Source organism: Orbilia oligospora (genome assembly GCF_000225545.1).
Source record: "Orbilia oligospora ATCC 24927 unplaced genomic scaffold scaffold00043, whole genome shotgun sequence".
In the NCBI taxonomy this organism is placed as follows: domain Eukaryota; kingdom Fungi; phylum Ascomycota; class Orbiliomycetes; order Orbiliales; family Orbiliaceae; genus Orbilia; species Orbilia oligospora.
The window spans coordinates 1,763,651-1,782,375 of NW_011645600.1; the positions used below are offsets into that span (position 1 = coordinate 1,763,651).

General features: G+C 44.7%; 4 protein-coding genes across 4 annotated transcripts; 2 read left to right on the forward strand and 2 right to left on the reverse strand.

Moving 5' to 3' along the window:
* Positions 1-733: 733 nt before the first annotated feature.
* AOL_s00043g535 (uncharacterized protein) lies at positions 734-9,440 on the reverse strand (the record flags this gene model as incomplete). The annotated part of the gene is made up of 19 exons (XM_011121021.1): positions 734-807; positions 880-933; positions 999-3,028; positions 3,102-3,153; positions 3,210-3,770; positions 3,833-4,044; positions 4,109-4,769; positions 4,823-5,129; positions 5,179-5,481; positions 5,537-5,851; positions 5,906-6,031; positions 6,100-6,222; positions 6,280-6,611; positions 6,670-6,937; positions 7,010-7,370; positions 7,428-8,300; positions 8,364-8,517; positions 8,600-8,714; positions 8,784-9,440. 19 exons carry the CDS (start codon positions 9,438-9,440, stop codon positions 734-736), a joined length of 7,578 nt encoding a protein of 2,525 aa, XP_011119323.1.
* A 3,928-nt stretch (positions 9,441-13,368) lies between these two features.
* AOL_s00043g536 (uncharacterized protein) lies at positions 13,369-14,292 on the forward strand (the record flags this gene model as incomplete). The annotated part of the gene is made up of 2 exons (XM_011121022.1): positions 13,369-13,563; positions 13,645-14,292. The coding sequence occupies 2 exons, from the start codon at positions 13,369-13,371 to the stop codon at positions 14,290-14,292; spliced, it is 843 nt and encodes a 280-aa protein (XP_011119324.1).
* A 178-nt stretch (positions 14,293-14,470) lies between these two features.
* Positions 14,471-16,230, reverse strand: AOL_s00043g537 (uncharacterized protein; the record flags this gene model as incomplete). Its single annotated transcript, XM_011121023.1, has 4 exons — positions 14,471-15,058; positions 15,135-15,608; positions 15,679-15,949; positions 16,049-16,230. The coding sequence occupies 4 exons, from the start codon at positions 16,228-16,230 to the stop codon at positions 14,471-14,473; spliced, it is 1,515 nt and encodes a 504-aa protein (XP_011119325.1).
* Positions 16,231-17,185: 955 nt separating this feature from the next.
* Positions 17,186-18,383, forward strand: AOL_s00043g538 (uncharacterized protein; the record flags this gene model as incomplete). The annotated part of the gene is made up of 4 exons (XM_011121024.1): positions 17,186-17,417; positions 17,865-17,895; positions 18,046-18,210; positions 18,320-18,383. 4 exons carry the CDS (start codon positions 17,186-17,188, stop codon positions 18,381-18,383), a joined length of 492 nt encoding a protein of 163 aa, XP_011119326.1.
* Between the last annotated feature and the right edge of the window lie 342 nt (positions 18,384-18,725).

Genomic DNA, 18,725 nt, shown 5'->3' on the forward strand with positions numbered 1-18,725 from the left:
ATACAATAATTCATACGTGAATCTGGAAAAAAAAAGAAGAGAGAGAGAGGGAGAGAAATATGTACGTTAAAACTCTCCCTTTTATAGTAGATACCATTTGAGCCTGAGAGAAAAAATATACTAAAAACTGAAATAACAAAAATGAGAAAAAGAGGAAGGGAAAAAAAAAGGACTCCTGCATCAAATCAATTTCGAATTTTCATCAGTTAAAATTGCAAAAACTTGCAATGAACCGTATATATCCGACACAGAAAAACTTTGGAAAAAAAAAACGCTAATCATGACTGTAGAACGAGGAAAACAATGCACGTGGAAATGAAGGAGATGGCCAACCATGGCCCCCGATTTTGACAGATCCCGTATGCCTTCTAAAAAAATGAACCCCTGTTACACGCGATAAAAAAGACCGAATGTGAAGAGGGTGAAAAAAAAGCGGAAAAAAGGCAATGGTTTAATATAACATATCCATGCAGTGTGCCCTCCAGCTACAATGCAATGCCATCTATTCAATAGTAACAGCCATAGTGATAGCGCTCGTAGCAGTGGCGTATTATCTCAATCCATCAAAGCTCATGAAAGAAGCCAGCTCAACCATACTGAAATCAGGAAAGGAAAAGTAAAGAGAAAAATAAAAGGAACCATTCTCCAAATCATCCGGGTGAAGGATTAAGAGAAACTAGAAATTATAGAAAGCAAAGAGAGGGAATGAAAATGAAAAGTTCTTAAGACCCTATCAGTTACTACTATAGTCATTATCAAGGAGGTCAATCTCCTGTGTGAGACTAGCACTGTCAGAGTTGGCGAGATCTGTGTCAATGGAAGTTAGCGAAGCCAATTCAAAACCGTTGTTACTAACGTTGTAGGCTTCGCTAGACATACCACTTGGCTCATCCTCTTCTAATACAACTAGTCGATCGACGCTATTCCTGATATCTGGACGTATGATGTTAGTTAAGTAAAGCAGCTCGTGTTATCGTACGTTGAGGTCCCGAACTTACTTTCGACTTTGAGTCTAAGTTCTACATCTTCATCCATATCATCCATGCCTTCGCAACAAGACCCTAATATTTGTAGAATATTCGCAAGTCGGGTTTCATCCCGTATCATCTGAGGTCGAGTCTTCGCAAATTTCGCATCAACCCAAGCGATAGCATGGGCGGTAAAATCTCGTAGCAACTCTTTCTGATTACTTCGCACTTTCTCGCTTTGGTTCGGAATGTCGCCCACAAAATTTCGCAGCAAGAAGTCTTGGGTCGCAGATCGGACTGCTTCGTCATGGTAGGTCAGCAAAGGAGGTGCCCAAATTTTCGCGTTTTCTGTGACCTGGTTGGGGATAAAAGCAGGGCTGAAGTTCGGATTGCGGGTCACAAAAGCTGTCTTGAAGAAGCTCAAGTGTTCAACCCCGCCATGTGCCCCGATAGTTTTGACCTCCATCGCGATTCGTCGAACCATATCTCGGACCTCAGCGGCCTGCTTCACATTCTCTAAGAACACGATAATGGCTTGCAATGAGGGCTCGGCAAGATGTGCCGGGTCGACAGCGACTGTCGCATGAAGAGCCCTAGCGATATCAGGCAGCAACGCCAACTGTGGGTCGCAGGAAACCAGCTTTTTCAGAATCTTGTTGATCGCTTTGATGCTGGCTGTGATGTCCAGAGACTTGTAGAGAATATAAAGGCCATTCTTCTTAGTGCAATGCCTAAGAGTAGTTAGTTCGATACGACTGATAGGTACACCATAGCCTTCATGATATTCCCGATTGGCGTCATCCTCTTCATCTTCATCACCATCGCCGATCACGTTGTGAAGATCGCAAACCTCTAGGAGAGCAGCAATGAACTCAAGAAGCCCAGAATGAAGCATCTTCCGACCCTTATCAACAAACCTAGCAAGAGCGCCATATTTCATTTTAGTAGCCCTTGGAAGGAACTCAATCATGAAAATTTCAAGGGATCTTTGCAAGAATCCAGCATTGATGAATTGGACAGCGATCTCGGTCGACAATTCGGCAACGTTCCTAAGGAAGCCGAAGTAGTCGTCCCATGCCCTCATGTGGTAGCATAGTACCTCGAAATATTCGTTACACTCATGGGTCATCGAATCGAAAAACTCGAGCTGTTTAGGCCCTCCGTTATCGACATTCTGAGCAGCAAATATGATAAGATTCCCGAATTCCTGTCGAACTCTTGGGGTACCACATTTGAGGAGTGTGTTTTTGAGATATTCAGGATGAATCTCTAGCCAATAGAGTAAACCCTTACAGCAGAGACTGCATCCTTTGATGGTTTCTCCCAGTGCCGAAAGGAAGTCGATAGTTTGCTCACAATCCTTTATCTTGATGGCGATTTGACTGAATATATCAAGCATTAGCTGCAACGTATTATCCTCAAGGTCATGCTCTTCAGTGCAACATCCACCATTGAGCTCCTGTAGGCGGTGCATAAGCCCAGAAACAAAGTCCAGGTGACATGTATCAAACAAGCAGTACCGTCGCAAGGCGTTCTCGTTCTCCTCGAAGATGTTCTTATAAAGTTCAGGCTCAACTTCTATCGGCGCACGGGGTTGCTGGGGTTGTGACGCTATACGCTCATAGAAAAGCATATAGGCACTATATGGCTTCATGAAAGAGTGTGGAAGCAGTCCGTCCTTAGATGGTATTGTATCAGTACCCCCAAAACAGTTGTACGGGATAGTAGAAGGATCGAATAAGGACACATCAGCGTCGTTAAATTCGAACCACATAGGTACCCCTTCGATAGTCTTGCCCTCTCTGTCCTTGATGTAGGAATAGTAATGTCCAGTTTCCGCAGTGCCACTATGAACAAGAACGCCGACTAATTCGAATTCATCCTTTATAGCATCTCCTTGCTGTGTACCATTGATCGCTTCTATCGAAAATGGGTGCAGGTCGATTCTAGTAGGGAATTCGAAAACATCATTGATCTTGCTTCGATTCATTGTCCTCAAGTCAAATTCAAATCTTTTGAGATGGAAGATGACTTGATTTGGGATCTGTTTGAGGCATGTTCTAACCAAGATGTTAGCTACAACGAAGAAAAAAGGAAACTGGAGAATCAAGCATGTTTCTCTGGGTTTTTTACCTTTTAACAGCATCAACGTGCTTATTGCAATTCGTACAGGAGTATTTATTGTCTATATTACTAGTATCAGCTTGGCTCAACTAATATCAAAAGGAAGAAGCTACTTACCGCCATTTAAGGTTTCGCCTTCAACAAAAGCCTTTAAGGATTCCTGAAGGTTTTTCTTTCCCTTGATATCGCATTGAATTGCGGAAAACGACTCCTCTCGTTCCGAAACGTGCTCGCACTCCATTGATTTAACCTGTTGAACAAACGTGCCACCGAAGAAACCTCGAAAGTCTTTTTTAGAATCCGGGGAGTCGATTTGACTTTCGATTCTGTCGCAAAGAAGGTTATAAAACTCCTCCACGTCCATCTGAATGCCAACGTCAATGAGCTCTCCATCATAATCACGAATCGTAGCAACGAAATCCTTGGGTTCGAAAGCTCTCTGCCATGAATTCTGGAGGTTCGCAAAAATCGTTTTGAGAGTTTCGAGTGGGTTGAAAGTCTCTGAGTTAGAATCCGCATTCAGGATAAATTCTCGAAATGGGAGGTTCATGAAAAGTTGTGTCAACAGCGAGTTGAGATAGCAGGTGTTCGACAAATTCTTTAGCCCTACGTGCCCAGCTTCGGAGCGAAGCCATCGGCTGCGATCGACGCTGAACATTGTCGGGAGCCCAGGCGCAGCTAGGTGATGTTGATTTCAGTAACATGATAGGGGTATGAAGTAAATGGGGATGAGGTCATACCTTCGGTGAGAATTTCCTTAAGAAACCTGACTAGCGCATCCATATCTTCGGGGGTTTGTAGTACCATCGTCGATAACTGGTTTAGAAGACTACGTGATTCAGTTGTCAAAACAATGGCCGTATTCGCGTCGCCTAGATCCATTGCCTCCTCATCCCTTTCACTAGTAAGTTGTGGGAATAAGAAACGCTCTTGAAGAAGTATCCCTAGTTGACTATACATGGAATGTGTCAGTAATGTTTAAAAACTTTGTGGGGGAGGTGACCATAAGCACTCACGGTTTAGTTGTCCACGAAGAATCATAACCATTATCCGAAATCTTGATACAAGCGGTCAAAAGACTTGAAAGTCCGAATATGACGTTATCTTGAAGAAGAACATCGATGGATTCCTGACAACTATGTTCCAGGAGCAAATCGCACCAGTCCGAAAAGAATTTAGGGATCGGCGTGTCAAATTGTTCGTAACTAGATATCAAGACGAAAACCTCTTGGGTGGCGTGGAAAGTTTCGAGGCTCTGGGATACGGCGTTCAATGTATGTGGAATGAGGTTGTAGAGACTCTTCCAAATGTACAAGGCGACTTTGACAGCCTCTGTGGATATGCCTTCAGTTGAGTCCTGGCCCGCGGGAATTGCGACAAAGGCATCATGGCTAGCATTGGTGACAGCGGCACAAATATCCTTCCGCAGATCCTCGCGGATATCTTCCAGCAAGAATGATTTGAGAGAAGCGGGGAATTGGCCATTATCCAGGATTATTTCAAGCCCATTGGGATTCTGGATAGCAAGCGAGAGGACTGATCTAAATGCCTTAACGCCAACCTTCCCAGCCTCAGACGTAATTAGTCCCTGAAACTCATTCAGCAGTGAAAGCAAGAATGATATCAGAATTGGAGCATCGTAAGCAGCTCCCGGAGAAGAAATTGTTCCAGAGGCATCTATGATTTGTTAACAAGCGGCTTTAAGCTGTAGTTGAAGGAACCAAACTTACGAGATATCAAAGGGTAGAGACAGTCTAAGAGTGCTATAACGACTTCGGTATGAGATTGCGAGGCTCGGATGCCAGGAACATCAAAAGATAGCAAAGTTTTAGCCACCCATTCCGATAGAGCATACACTTCTACAGAGTCCAGCAATCCAACGGTAGCATGTTCGACTACGGTTCTGATTATGGCAAGATCATAGAGCAGCTTGAAGGGATGGTGTGTGGCGGACTCAATCGGGGATGCCAAGAGGCTCTCCTTCGTCTCAGGATACCTATCAATTGGGGGATTAAACCGGCCAACGAGACGCCAAATCTATAACAATGTCAGCTTGATTATATACTAGAAAAGTAGTCGACCATACCTTCCCGCTATAATCGTCCGGCAGTGTTAAGAGCTGATGAAGATCTGCAAAGTGCTTCTGAACCTCTGTTCGTACGGCCTCATTCGTCGTCAGACCCGACAAATTAATTGGCGTCGTCCGACTGTGCAGCATCATCGAGCACCTGTTTGGAACATGGAGCTCCGACAACGTGCTTTCTGTTTCGGTCCAAAATAGTTCTTTTCCTGCATAAATCAATCTGTAGGCTTGGAAGCCTGTGATGAGCCCTAGATGATTATAGAACTCTTTCCCCGTCAAAGTGGCAGGAACCGTGATTTCGCATTTCTAGTATTCCGAATTAGTGGGCTAGGATAGTTTCAATGCGGGAAGAAATACTAACCGAGCCGTTATACTTCGGAGCATGACCTTGGAACTGAATGGTAAGAGTCTCACAAATCTCATCATCTAACCCCGGATACTCAAAACTCTCAGGTTTCTGTGTGATGTTGGAATTGGCAGGCGTGCTTTCTAGGAGATTCTGAAGCACAACGAGAGACCGCCGAAACTTCAATGCAGCTGAGCCTTCAGGAACAGAAGATTCCGGTCCACTCTCTCCTAGAAATGATGCTGCCTCACACAGCTCTTTGATAGAATGGTTGACAAGGTCGCAATTAACCTTCGTTAGTAGATTATTACCGGCATAGTTTGTGCGATACTAAAAGATACATCAGCTTAGCACCGCGGAGAGCATGGCGGCAAAGGAACTCACATCTGCAAAAAAGTTGACCAAATAGTTAATTGCTTCAATTGCAACGTCATCTTGCGGAGCTGTTGTGATTATCCGCCACACTTGGTTAATCCCATCGATTTTTAAGAACTCGAAGTCCTCATTGATCTATAAACTCCTCTATTAGCAGTGATCTCGGCTAATTTTTAATTTTATTTTCAGAGGATCCAACGTACGTCTAGGCCTTGGTTGAAATACAGAACAGCGTTTTTGCAAAACTCTAAACATGATGGAACGAAAAGGCACGGCTGTAAGGCGGGGAAATAATCCCTAAATATCGCGCGCATGAAAGTATTCGTCTGTTGTCACTGTTAGCGAGGGCCCATAACGGAATACTAGGGAAAATATTTTACTACCTCTGCTGCCTCTAAGCTAGTAGGCTGAGAAAGAAAATCGCTGAAGAATCCAAATGAACAGTTCCGGACACGGGGATCACGAGAGCCTTCGCCGCAAAGAACTAGCCAAAGCTGCGAACCCTGATGGTCTTGTATCAACTCGGGAGTATGGAGCATGGCGAGTCGCAGGAGCTTGAATATTGGATGCAAGTCTTGGTAGAGATTTTCAAAGTTGACCTGGCCTTCGACACAGAGGACCGTTTGCCTAACAAGAAGACCGACAAGGTCAATATCAGCGATTTCTTGGGCGATCGATACGGTCGACCCATCTTCGAGGCGGGCGGTGTGAGAAGCTAATTGACTAGTGATCAGTAACGCATTGCAGATATCGTCAGAGCGATAAGAACCTACGGAAGCTCTCTAAAACAGCGTTTAATATATATAGGTTTGTAGCCTTATAGCTAGTAGCCTTCTCAATCTCCTCGATGCACTTAGTAATCAACTCCTTCTTTTCCTCGATTTGAGGACCGTATAACAGCAGGTCTCCGAGTTGACCATACAGCCAATCGAACTTTGCCGCTAGAAAATTGGTGAAGGCAGCACCGGGGTCAGAAACCAAGATATCAAAAGACTGCGTTAGGAGCTGAATAATAAGCTTATACGGAGGAAGTTCCAAATTCTAAGTGAGGGGAAAGCGGGGAGTCAGCTGTCATTTCCCATCAGTACCAGCTACGTCAATACAGTTACTCACAACAGCGTTCTGTTGGCCATGCCGCTTGACTTCGGCGATAACTCGGTCAAAGTAGGACATCAGCGGTTCATCCCATGCATTGGTCGGAGCTCGGCATAGCGCAGTGCACGAGTCATAGTGATTGCCAAGTGTCATATTATGGCACAGCTCCTGAAGTAGGGAAATTGTTGCATGGGTTTCCCGTTGGTCTTTGACAACCAGTATTGGTTGCCATACTACTTCCACAAAGTGTCGATCAAAGTCGCCCATGACTATCAAGAAACCAACCACATTTGCGGCTTTCTGGATAAGTTGGAAATGTGAGTGGGGACCGAGTATGTATTCAACTAGTCCCGAGTTTTTAATGAAGCGAGATATGCATCTATCGCACCCTTGTTAACAAATCCCAACGATACAACAGAGAGTTGGTACAGCTTACTGAAGGAGCGGGTCTTCCCGCTTCATGGCCCGCTTTTTCCAAACCTCTAACAGTTCGTTACAAATAGTCGTTAATGCATGAAGCCTAATCTCTAGCTTCTTGCATTTGCGAAGTGCAAGATCGTAAATCGTCATTCGTAAACAGGCATCCGATATTAAAGCATAGTATTCGGGCGGGAAAGAAGCAAAGTCAACAGCTAGTCGAAATTCAGAGTTATCATCAATGAGAGCTGGATTGACGGCGACACTTTCGTTGAGCAGATGAGCAGCATATTCGACAAGAGAGTTGAAATCCTCTCTAGATTCCAAAAAATTGTCGCCGATGAATTCTTTTAGCTTCTTTTGCGTAATTAGGCTCATATTGTATGTATGCCTGCTAATTTTGGCCCTGGCGGCCCGAGCTTTCTCTTCCGAGAATGGGTCACCAAAGGTGTTCATCTCCACAGTCATCTTAAGCACTGCGGTCGGTAATCTGAAGAGCTGCTTGACATGATCTATCAAATCTGGTTGTTTTGATAATCGCTCTAGCGCTAAGTCGAGATATGTCCCGTAACGCCCAAATCCATAATTCTCATCTAAAGCCAAATCGATGATGCCAAACCAAAACTCAGTAGCTATGACCTGAGAAGCTTCGGTGTAGTGTTGGGGTAGTGCCAAAGGCTGCAGGCGACAAAGGTCTGCGGCGGGGCCAAGATATGTCAACGAGCACGGCCTGTATGGGAGAGGGGTTTTGGACTGTATTCTGTCTATGTCATGTTGAACTACTCTCAAACAAAGCTTGAAAAAGGCCTTGAGAGTTTGGAACATTCCTTTCGAGGCGGTCATCTGTTGAGCTCGTAGAGGTTGATTTGAGAATGCAATCCCGAGGTGCGGACTAGAAGGGTCGAGAGATTAGCAAAACGGCCTAACCATAACACTACCGATGTGCACTCATTACCCTCTTTTCATAGCATTGTTCATGACATGCCCTGCATATTTCCATGCATGGGACCCTTCATTATATGCTTGCCCAAAGTTATCGCTAACTGAGTCTGCTATCAGGCTAATGCATGGGAGAAGTTCTCTAAATGCGACGAGTGCGGTTTGCAAATCTGATCAATCAAGGATTAGTATGAGAGGTCGAACGAAATCACAGGTCTGTGATAAGGAAACCCAAAGGGATGAGCAGCTTACCCTGGCCAACTTTTGTATACATAGGAATAAAGAAGGCTCTACCCGCAGCATCTGTAGGTGTACGAGGTTGCAGCTGTGGAAGGATTTCTGTCGCAAAGGGCTCAAATTCAGGAGCCTTTGTTATATTAGCAAAGCTGTAATTTGGAAAGCCCCGTTCCCTGTAGTTGCCAGGAGCGCCACTTACCTGATTCATGTTACTGTCAATCTCCTCATCTTCGTCATCTAAAATATGGACGACCTCTCGTCGCTCCCTCTGACCTTCTCTTTCTTTCGATATGACATAATTTTTATTTTTATAAGACTCCTCCTCGGTGGCATCCGAGCCACCTGCTGTCGGTGAGGAATCCTCAGAGTCCGGCGATGGATGTGTACCGTCAGATTTAGGAACGGCTTGTAAGTCTGGGTCGATTGTATTTTCGCACTCGTTTGCAGCTGTGGATGTTTCCGTCCTCGTATTTACAACAACAACCACACCTTGTTGTTGTTGTTCTTCGATTTCGTCGCCGGCCATTGTGTCTTCGGATGAAGTATCGTTGGGAACGGTAGGTGAACTGTTGGCCATATTTACGTCCTCTCTCAAGTTGTTCGCTTCAGCAGCCATGCACTCAGCACTAAGAAGCTCGACTGTGGCTAACGTTGCAGGGCGTTTTCTAGGTCTCGCCGGGTCGGACTCGTCGTCGGATTCGTAGGATGGGCGACGTGGGGGGGTGGGATTATTAAGCCCGTCGAAATGGGTTCCGTTGATTGCCGTTTGGTTCATGTTGATAGTGTTCGATGAAGTCGCAGAAGTTGGAGATGGTGAACTCAGCTGTCCCGTCGGTGCCTGGTTCTCGATTGCCATTCCAAGGTGGATGTTTTGTCCATTTCCTTCCATACAATTAACTTTGGGAGATTTGCGACGGGATTCAGGCGATTGTTGAAGGGTGGTGACCCTTTGAAAACGTTCTGAGGTGCGAAAGAGAAAAGAGAGAAAAGAGAGCTAACTAATAGTAACTAACTAACTGGCTGACTATCGATAGCGAAAAGGTGGGAGATGACGTAGGGGGGAGATTTTTTTTCTACTGGAGAAAGACAGAGAAAGATTAGTCGCGAAGTGAGATCTAGGGATGAAAGAGCGGACGGGATGGTATAGCTATAAGCGACGTGGAAGTTGATGAGAGAGAGTCTGTGGTTGAGGAGGATGGGAGGGAAAGAAGGATAATTTTTGGAGGTGGATTGGAGGAGCGTGGGATGTGGAGGGACAGGACGAGACAGACGAGGCTCCGGAAAAGTGTGTTGACAGCGAAAAGAAACCACAGCTGCACGTCCGGGCTTGCTTGCTATATTCCCCACAACGCTACTAGCTGATCGAGCTGCGGCAGCCCGTTTTCGAAGAGTGAATAGGTAAGGTAAGATAGGTAAGTGGGTAAGGAATGCTATCGGACGGGAAGTAACAGCAGTCAAGGAAAGACGGAAACCTTTTTTTTATTCCCTGGAGATGCCGAAAGGCAGTTATCCGTTGGTTGCGGTGGGATGGTGTTTACTGGTCTCTGTATGATGATGGGTAGTGCCCAGCTTGTAAGTACTAAGAAGTAAGTAAGTATGTAAGTAAGTACTTAATTACTCCAGTAAGAGGTTATTAAGTAAGTACTTAAGTAAGTAAGTACTTAAGTAAGTAGGTGGATGAGAGTGGATGGGGTGGATGGATAGGCGGGTGGAAGTGGTGGTGGTGGTGGTGGTGCACTGGTGGTGCACTGGTGGGTGAGCTACTATTCTATTACTGGGATGGTTAGCAGGCGAGGCCTTTGGTGCAAATGAACGCGACTGACTGGCTGATTATTGGAAAACAGAGAGAAGAGGAGCAGAGAGAGGGAGAATGGGAAAAGGACAAACCTCTCTCGCTGGACAATTAATTAGCTCGCCGGACAAGCCATGAGGCATCGATCAGTCATTACCGTATGTATTGCAACCGACTCATGAGCTGTGCTGTCCTGCCAAAAGGTGTATTTCCCTAGGTACCTAGGTAGCGATGCTATAAAGTAAGTAACTATAGCTTCATCTAGTAACCAGAGTAGTAGTCGACAGCTGAATTGCTTTGGTGACCATGACTGTCACCGACCGATATAATATAATATGATTCAGATCAATATTTTATAAGTACAAATGGAGGTTCATACAAAAGAGCAACCAGCCAAGACCTCCGTATATACCATTATAGTTACTTTATTTCTTCTCGATGAGTCTAACGGAGCTTAACTGGTTCCACTAGCTCCCAGGCGCACACGGAAGTCAGACAGGCAGACAGGCGGTGCACACGCAGGATCCAGAAACTCGAGCTTAAGCTCGCAATGGTGACCGACCGGGGATACCTCGTTTAACCAGGTACTTACATAAGTACTCATATCGTTGTTGGCATTACATTACACGTACATACATACTTGTTACTAACGCTACCAAGACAGAGGCATGATAATTTGACATGTGCTTTCCCGTCGTATATACTTCAAACTCGTAAATTATCCGTGGAGCTGCAGGTCGCGCACCCGTCGGATCTACCGTCGGATTATACTAGCTATCATACCATATCGTATAATTTGAACTCTCCATGTCGTCCGATCTCCCAATCCGGCTTTCCACCAAAGTGTGCTGTGTACCTGTGTACCTGAGTACCGAGTCGGGAGAGATGCGCATGTAAGTACTTAGTAGGTACCTGGCCAACAACCCCGGGGCATTCTTGGAGTATTCCAAACTCATCTGGAGATTGTTCCGAAGCTAGATCTAGAGCAGATGCCTGTCGACGAATCAGACTGGCAAGTCCCAATTAAAACCTGGAACTTCGCTTTGCTCTGTAAATTTGCTTCTTGTACAAACCTCACAACAACAACACATCGTTCAGAAGCCTCAAAATTAACAAGTTTAAATTTATGGGTGTCTCGACGTCGACGACGGTTTGCATTAAAATAACTGTTAGATAGCTTTATAATTCACGTAATTCGATTCGCCTCGAAAGCCGATCGCTGATATCGATAATCCTTGGTTGCTAGATGTCTAAGTACCTATATATCTGAATAAGTTTATGGCACCTCTCGAGATCTTCCCGCCTTAGCTGACGATTACTTCGCAATATCAGTAGACTTAATTATATACTTAATGTTAAATACAACTCTACATATTATATATATACGCCCCGTTTTAGTGAGAATTCGTAGGTGTCTAGACGTCTAGGTAAGAAATTAGATAGAATTCGGCGATGTAATATATATATAAGTACTTAAGTATATACTTACCTATTACTTATAGTTAGTATACATACACTCAGTACCTACTTAAGTAGTTATCTAATGGGTCTGAACCAAGCACACAATCGATCGCGAGCTCTCAATCCGTAGCAGAAACCTTTATTCGATGATTCAAATAGACCGAAATGCCATTTAATTTACCGAGGCTGGGATTCTCAAACTTCAAAAATCGTGCCTCTCGCTCTAGACCCCGCCAAGGAAGTTTTCGATAGCCAAGGTGTATCACGAGTGAGGTATTACACGCCTTCACGAATGAGTTTTAACAAAGATCCAGTTAACGACATGGAAGAAATCCTTTTCCAAAATTCTACGTGGAATAACGTTATAACTTTAACAGCCAGTAAATTTATAAAGTTGAAATCAAGTTCGGACTCAAACTCTTGACGTGCTCTAAATTTGGCGGGACGTGTCGTTACAGCAAATATAAGGTTTACATGATGTGGGAGGCTTTATGTTACCGCTTGCAGGTATTCAGGAAATTGATAGAAGTTAGGAGAGTAGCTGCTGCTGTGCGAGAGACGAAGAGGACTTGATGTCCTGTTCTTTATGGATGCTGCTGGTTTTTTTCATTCTTTGGGGATGATTAATCTGGATGACGTTGATATGCTACCGGACCCGCTCACGTATACACTCGATGAGCCTGATGCAGTGATAGAATAAAGTTAGATCCTAAAATCCGCCGCCAATGCAACTTCCTTGTAGTCACAAAACCGTGGGATGCGAACAAAATGTTATCCAGGATAACACGACTAACATGGTGTGATGTTATAGCTGCCTAGGTACTTACTTGGATTTACTATTTCAAGTTAGGAATATTATTAACAGCAGTTGACAGAGAGTCGTTGAACAGGGCTTTAGCTTTGGGGGAACAAGCTCCAAACATCAGATGAAATAACCCCCCTGGCCTCGTTTCAAGTCATATGCATAGGGATCGGGCTTTCTAGGCTTTTCTCATTTCTCTTTTCTGTCTTTTCGATCCTCAAAAATGTATATTTGAACACTGGTCCTGAATAGACAAGTAATTATAACGTAACCGACATAACTAAAATAACATGCTTGCCTTGATGAATTCACTCTGCCCCCCATGCCCTTCTGATTGTAAATCGATACTGCTAAACACAATTAACATTAACTTTGATGTATCTTCGGAGAGCACAATGCCGTGTTATATATACAAATTACCGAATCAATTTGTATTCTTGGATGGGTGGGCCTGGTACATACCTGGGAACTTACATACTGGCATGGGCTGGGGTAGTCATAGCTCTGGTAGCTTCCAATGCGAATAAACGGGTAACTGTGGCGCTTTCTTAGCTTAGCTCCAATTCCGTCAAAGTGTCCTTGTCCAAGCTGGCTTGTCAACAAACGCTTAACCACCGCTAACCCCCAACACACGACCATGTTTCTACTATAAAACCACTATCGTCAACGTCCCACCAAAGACTTCAAAGTCAGAGTCGCCAGCGACTTTCTTTAGAGATCTTTTTAACTATGTCTACTCTTCCGACGTTCGAAATCCTGGGGTTCCCAGTATCCCTTCCCATCCTCATCATCTCCCTCTTAGCTGTCGTCATAATCCCAATCATTTTGGGCAAACTTCTCACATCAGGCTCAAAAACTGGTCCCTCATCCGTCATCCTTCTCGCCGGCCCTCGAGATGCCGGAAAAACCAGCCTTCTTTTATACGTTCGTCTCTCTCTATATATATCTCCTATCTACTGCCATTGCCTCGATAACTTAGAATTTCAAAGCTAACATGCCCAACAGCTCCAAGAGAAAACTCTCATCCCGACTCAAACCTCCACTACCCCAGCGATAGTAAAACTTCCCCCATCAGCCCTCTCGCCCGCCGGCTCCGAAGATGATGGCTCCACGAAACCGTTCCACCTAAAAGACACGCCAGGTCACCCGAAGCTCCGTTCTACGGCTATAAACACAATCATCCAACCTACCGAATCATGCATGGGAGTAGTTTATGTCCTCGACTCTGCGGTTCTATCCACTCAGGCACGGATTACGGATACCACGGAATACCTCTATGAACTTCTCCTAGCTATCCAAAAAAGATATGCGGTTTTATCCGAGTCTAACACCTCCACGGAACCTATTCCGTTGTTAATCGCCTGCAATAAAAACGATCTGTTTACGGCTCTTCCGTCAACTAAGATTAGCAATTTGCTCCAGACGGAATTAAGTAGGATGAAAGAAACTAAGAGAAAGGGACTTTTAGGTGCTGGAGCCGGAGAGAATGATGACGAAGATCTAGATTTAGTTCTTGGTGATGAAGCCTCCGACCAAATCACTTGGGAGGGCCTCAAAGAATTTGGCGTGGAAATATCCATCCAGAGCGGAAGTGTCAAGAGTGGTAATATCGACGGCTGGAAATCGTGGATGGCTGCTTGCTTAGACGCTTGAATTCATTCATTGTCGCTAGTTATTTCGCTAAATTTCTAATAATCTAATGTAATATAAATACGTTCTTGCAAATATATCCCGCTCAGCCAGTCGCAAAACTTTGACTGCGAGTTATGTCGTTATTTTACCATATAGCCCATATCATACCCTGTCTCATCGTAGAACCGCTTTAAAGTCATCAAGCCCCATACATTTCCTTTTCTTTTAACCCATTTATAACTGCCGCCTTTGCCATATCCCTCCCGTTAGCCTTCATCGCAATCTGTCCAACTTCAGCACTAATACCCTTCACCCTATCTTCAACCGCCCCCAACCTTCCACCACCGGCACCTTCCCCTTCACCCACACAGTTCCCAAGACCGCTCACAACTCCCTCCCCTTCTTGCAGATATTTCAAATGTGCCTCCCAAAGCTGCTTATACAGGTCCTCTTTCGACTGTAACTTCGTCGTGCGTCCTTCGATCGCCTTCGCCAACCCTTCCTCAGGATTTAGCGAAGCGATACCCATAGACCTCCATATCTTGCTTTCCAAGTATGCTAGTTTTTCGTCCATGGCCGATGGTTGCTGCGGTTGGGGTAGTGGTAATGTCTTTGCTTGAGATGAAATATTTCGATGATAGGCTTGTACTGCTTCGTGGAAATCTCTCATCGATAGTTCGAATAGTGTTTGCATCCGTCCGGATACGTACTGCATGTTATTCCTAACTGAAATCTCTGCTTCAGCTTCTCTATTCCTCGCATCCAGAATAGATAATGTATTCAAGATCTTTCCTCACAAGAGATACGATTAGCATTACCAGTCTCCAAACACCATATCAAAATCCCCCTTTTTGAGAACTTACATAGGCGCACCGAACCGCCATACTACCCTTTCTACCCTTCCCCTCCGCAACCAAATGTTCCAAAATCGGCTCCAACAGCCCTTCCTTAGCTCTCATCCCCGCCACCTCTGCTACCTCCACGATCAATTCATCAAACTCTTCACGATCAATATATGGCGCCCCTTCCATCTCATTCTGTTTCCCTTCGGAGTAAGAAGCCACATAATCCAAAAAAGTTCTATCAACCCTAGTTTTTATAATCTGCTCTTCAAGCGTAGCCAGCATCTCCGCATACTCCGTCGCAGTAGACATCACCTCATCGCCACTCCTCTCACTAGCGAGGAGGATATCAGAGATAATACTTTGCAACCTAGCGAGTAACCTATCGTCATTACGCGTGATCTCTGACATAGCAGACATCGTGAAATCGAGTTTCCCGGATGCGCCTTGAAGGTCTGAGATACTAGCGCGGAAATTGGATTCTAGATCGTCTATCTGTATTCCCATTTTAAATTTTAGCAATTTAACTTAGTAACGAAAAAGAATGGGCGGGGGGAGAACATACAGCAGCAGCATTTTGATCTCTCTCAGATGCATAGGAACGTTGAAGATGTTCTCTACTCTGAAGTAAATCTGTTTGGTATGCCGCCTCGGTCTTTAATTTCGCTTGATGTCCAGACTTAAGCTCACTCAGACGGCTAATATCCCGTCTAAGAACCTCATTCTGGAATTCTAAGGCTCTAAGCTCTTTCTCAACCTCCCCACCGTCTGCGGCTCTCGAACTTAAGGGGGGGACAGTAGATGACAACAAATCCGTAGATTTAAGGCCATCATATCTGTTTTTCCCTCAGAAACATAAAAATCACAAATCAGCCAATATCCCCTTTAGTGCCCAATTAGCAGAAATAAAAAGGAGAAGAAAAAAAAATACATACATTTCCTTTTCTTCCAAACTCAACAACGTATCCTTCCCCAAAAACCGCCGAATAAACCCCTCGATCTGCTTCACGTTCTTTTCGGAATTAAACGCCCATTCGACATCGGCGCGAGTAAGTAGAGCGCCATGCTCTCGCAGGCAGCCAAGTAGTGTTTGTAACGCTACCGATGCAGAATCCATCGTCGCATGAGGATTTGAGGAACGATACCCGGTATTTAGTTTTGGAGATTCCTGGTAGACGCGACGCTAGCTAGAATTGTTTCCTTGTGCGTTGTCACTTAAAATGTAACAAGGCTTTTTGATGGATGTTGATTACATAAGCTGACAGGGGAGACTGTGTCGGCAATGGAAGAAATGGGAAATGAAATGCAGGAACGATAAAACCACCACAAAAGGCAACGCGAGTGGTGGATTTCATTGGTATCGATAGGATCAATCGCGTTATATAACGTTATATGAGAGTCTGAACGTCTCAATCATTCCCGCATGCTGAACAGAGACCACTGAAATTGAGATTAAAAGCTCAAATATTCTAATTACTGGTTCATAAAGTACAATTTACAAGTGTATGAGGGGTGCAAACCCATGAAGGTGCAATCAACGCGTCTTCGAATCAGAATCGATACCAGGAAGGGTACACAAGGAAGGAAATGAATATACCCAGAGTTTGCCCTAAGATCTGTAGCTCCAGACCACCTTTGTAGTACAATTTGACGTATGTTCTTAGTACGTACGTATGCTACGATTGTTCGGCTACTAGGTTACATAGTAAGTATCTTCCGGCATCTTCGGCTAGACCACCGATAGTCATAGTTTATGACAAAGGTTAAGAACAAGGCGGTCGAATCAATCGAAGCCATAGATCCTATATCATCGGAGGCGGAAACCAGCCCAAAACCTAAGACGCGAAGAATGTCTATTACGTTCCGGAATGCTCGTAGTTACCAAAGTAGGTAGTGTGATTGCCCCTGAGCAGGGGGTACTTAAGAAGGTGCCTCTGCAACTATTCCACAAAGCCTCCCAGTTGACTACATCATCCTGCTCTACCAAGTCAAGTCTAGACCATCGTCAAACATTGCATTGTATCCAAGTCAAACATCGTTGAATTCCTAGATCTCAGCCACTTAAATCGATAATGAAAGCTGCTACTGAAGAGGAATATCTTGCTCTCGTCAAAGAATCTCTTGCAGACGAAGGTCGAAGCCGTTGGACTATCAGCACTTGGGTCAAAGAAAAGCTCCAGGACGAAGGTAAATACCTGGGGCTCATTCACGACAAACGTATCAAAGCCGTTCTCAGACAGGGAATTGAATCCGGCGACCTTGTTCGTCCTAACGGTCCCCTCGGCTACGTCTATTTGAGCACAGGTGAGTACCTGATACCTGGTCTCGTGCCCAAATTGAGTTGTTCTTGTGGTCAGTGTTGTCGGTGTTGTCGGTGTTGTGTCGCACAACGCGTTCATACAACGCGTTTGTCGAGCAAAGAAAAAAAAAACACCAGCCAAGACCCAGGGCCAAACCCACGTGATCTGACTGTCTTTTTTTTCCAATTTGTGTGGTGAGCTAACCCAAGCGAAATTCCTCTGTGTTTCTCAACCTTCCCTACAATCTAGACCCCTCGATATCTTCAAAGTAGACGTCGACCTTCAACTTCCATCCCGACATACACCGATTATCTAATTCCGTTCCGACTACACATTATTCAAAATGACCAAGAGAACTAAGAGTACGTCGACGATTCTTTGGACACCGGTGGTTTCATTCGTGGAGATGTTTTCTGGAGGATGATGCTAACGATTGGGGTTTCTTCAACAGAGGTTGGCGCTACCGGTAAATACGGTGTTAGGTACGGAATCATCACCTCGTGATTGTTTTGGAATACGAAATTTCGGATGGCTTCAGGAAACTGGATTCGACAATTTTACGACCAGAAGATGGAATAGGGGACCGACATTATAAGAACGAAATACTGATGGGATTTCTTTCAACTTTACAGATATGGTGCTTCGCTGCGTAAGCAGGTCAAGAAGATGGAAATCAGCCAGCATTCGAAATACACATGCGCCTTCTGCGGAAAGACCACCGTCAAGAGGACTGCTGTTGGTATCTGGGACTGCAAGGGATGCGGAAAGAAGCTCGCTGGCGGTGCTTACCTGCTATCGTACGTTCAGCTCCTTCCTACCACAACCGTTTCCTATGGGACCCAGTTGGATGTTCCAGAGGGAAATATACCGGGCAAACAAACATCTAATATGTATCATCTACAACAGGACACCTGCCGCCGCTGCTTCCCGTTCGACAATCCGTCGTCTGAGAGAAATTGCTGAAGTTTAAGCGTTGCATTTTTTCTCTTTCGTTTTCCTTGATTCCAACCTCTTTCCTATACCCACCTCGACCTCTCAGAAAAGCCGCAGATAGAATTATTATCAATTTCTCATTGCTGCAATGAAAAGACCCGCCCACATTCCTCCATAATCCATCTCCACGACTCCCGCCACAACTCTCTGACGAAGAATTCATACGAGGTTTTCACTCTGTTTAATGGGCATGGCTTTGTTACAATCGGTGTTCTGTACTCGCCGAATTATTTCCTTATTTTTCGTGTACATCTTCGTCATCCTCATTTTTTCGCCTTGAATGATATGGACATGGGATAGCTTCTTTGCGAACCATGAA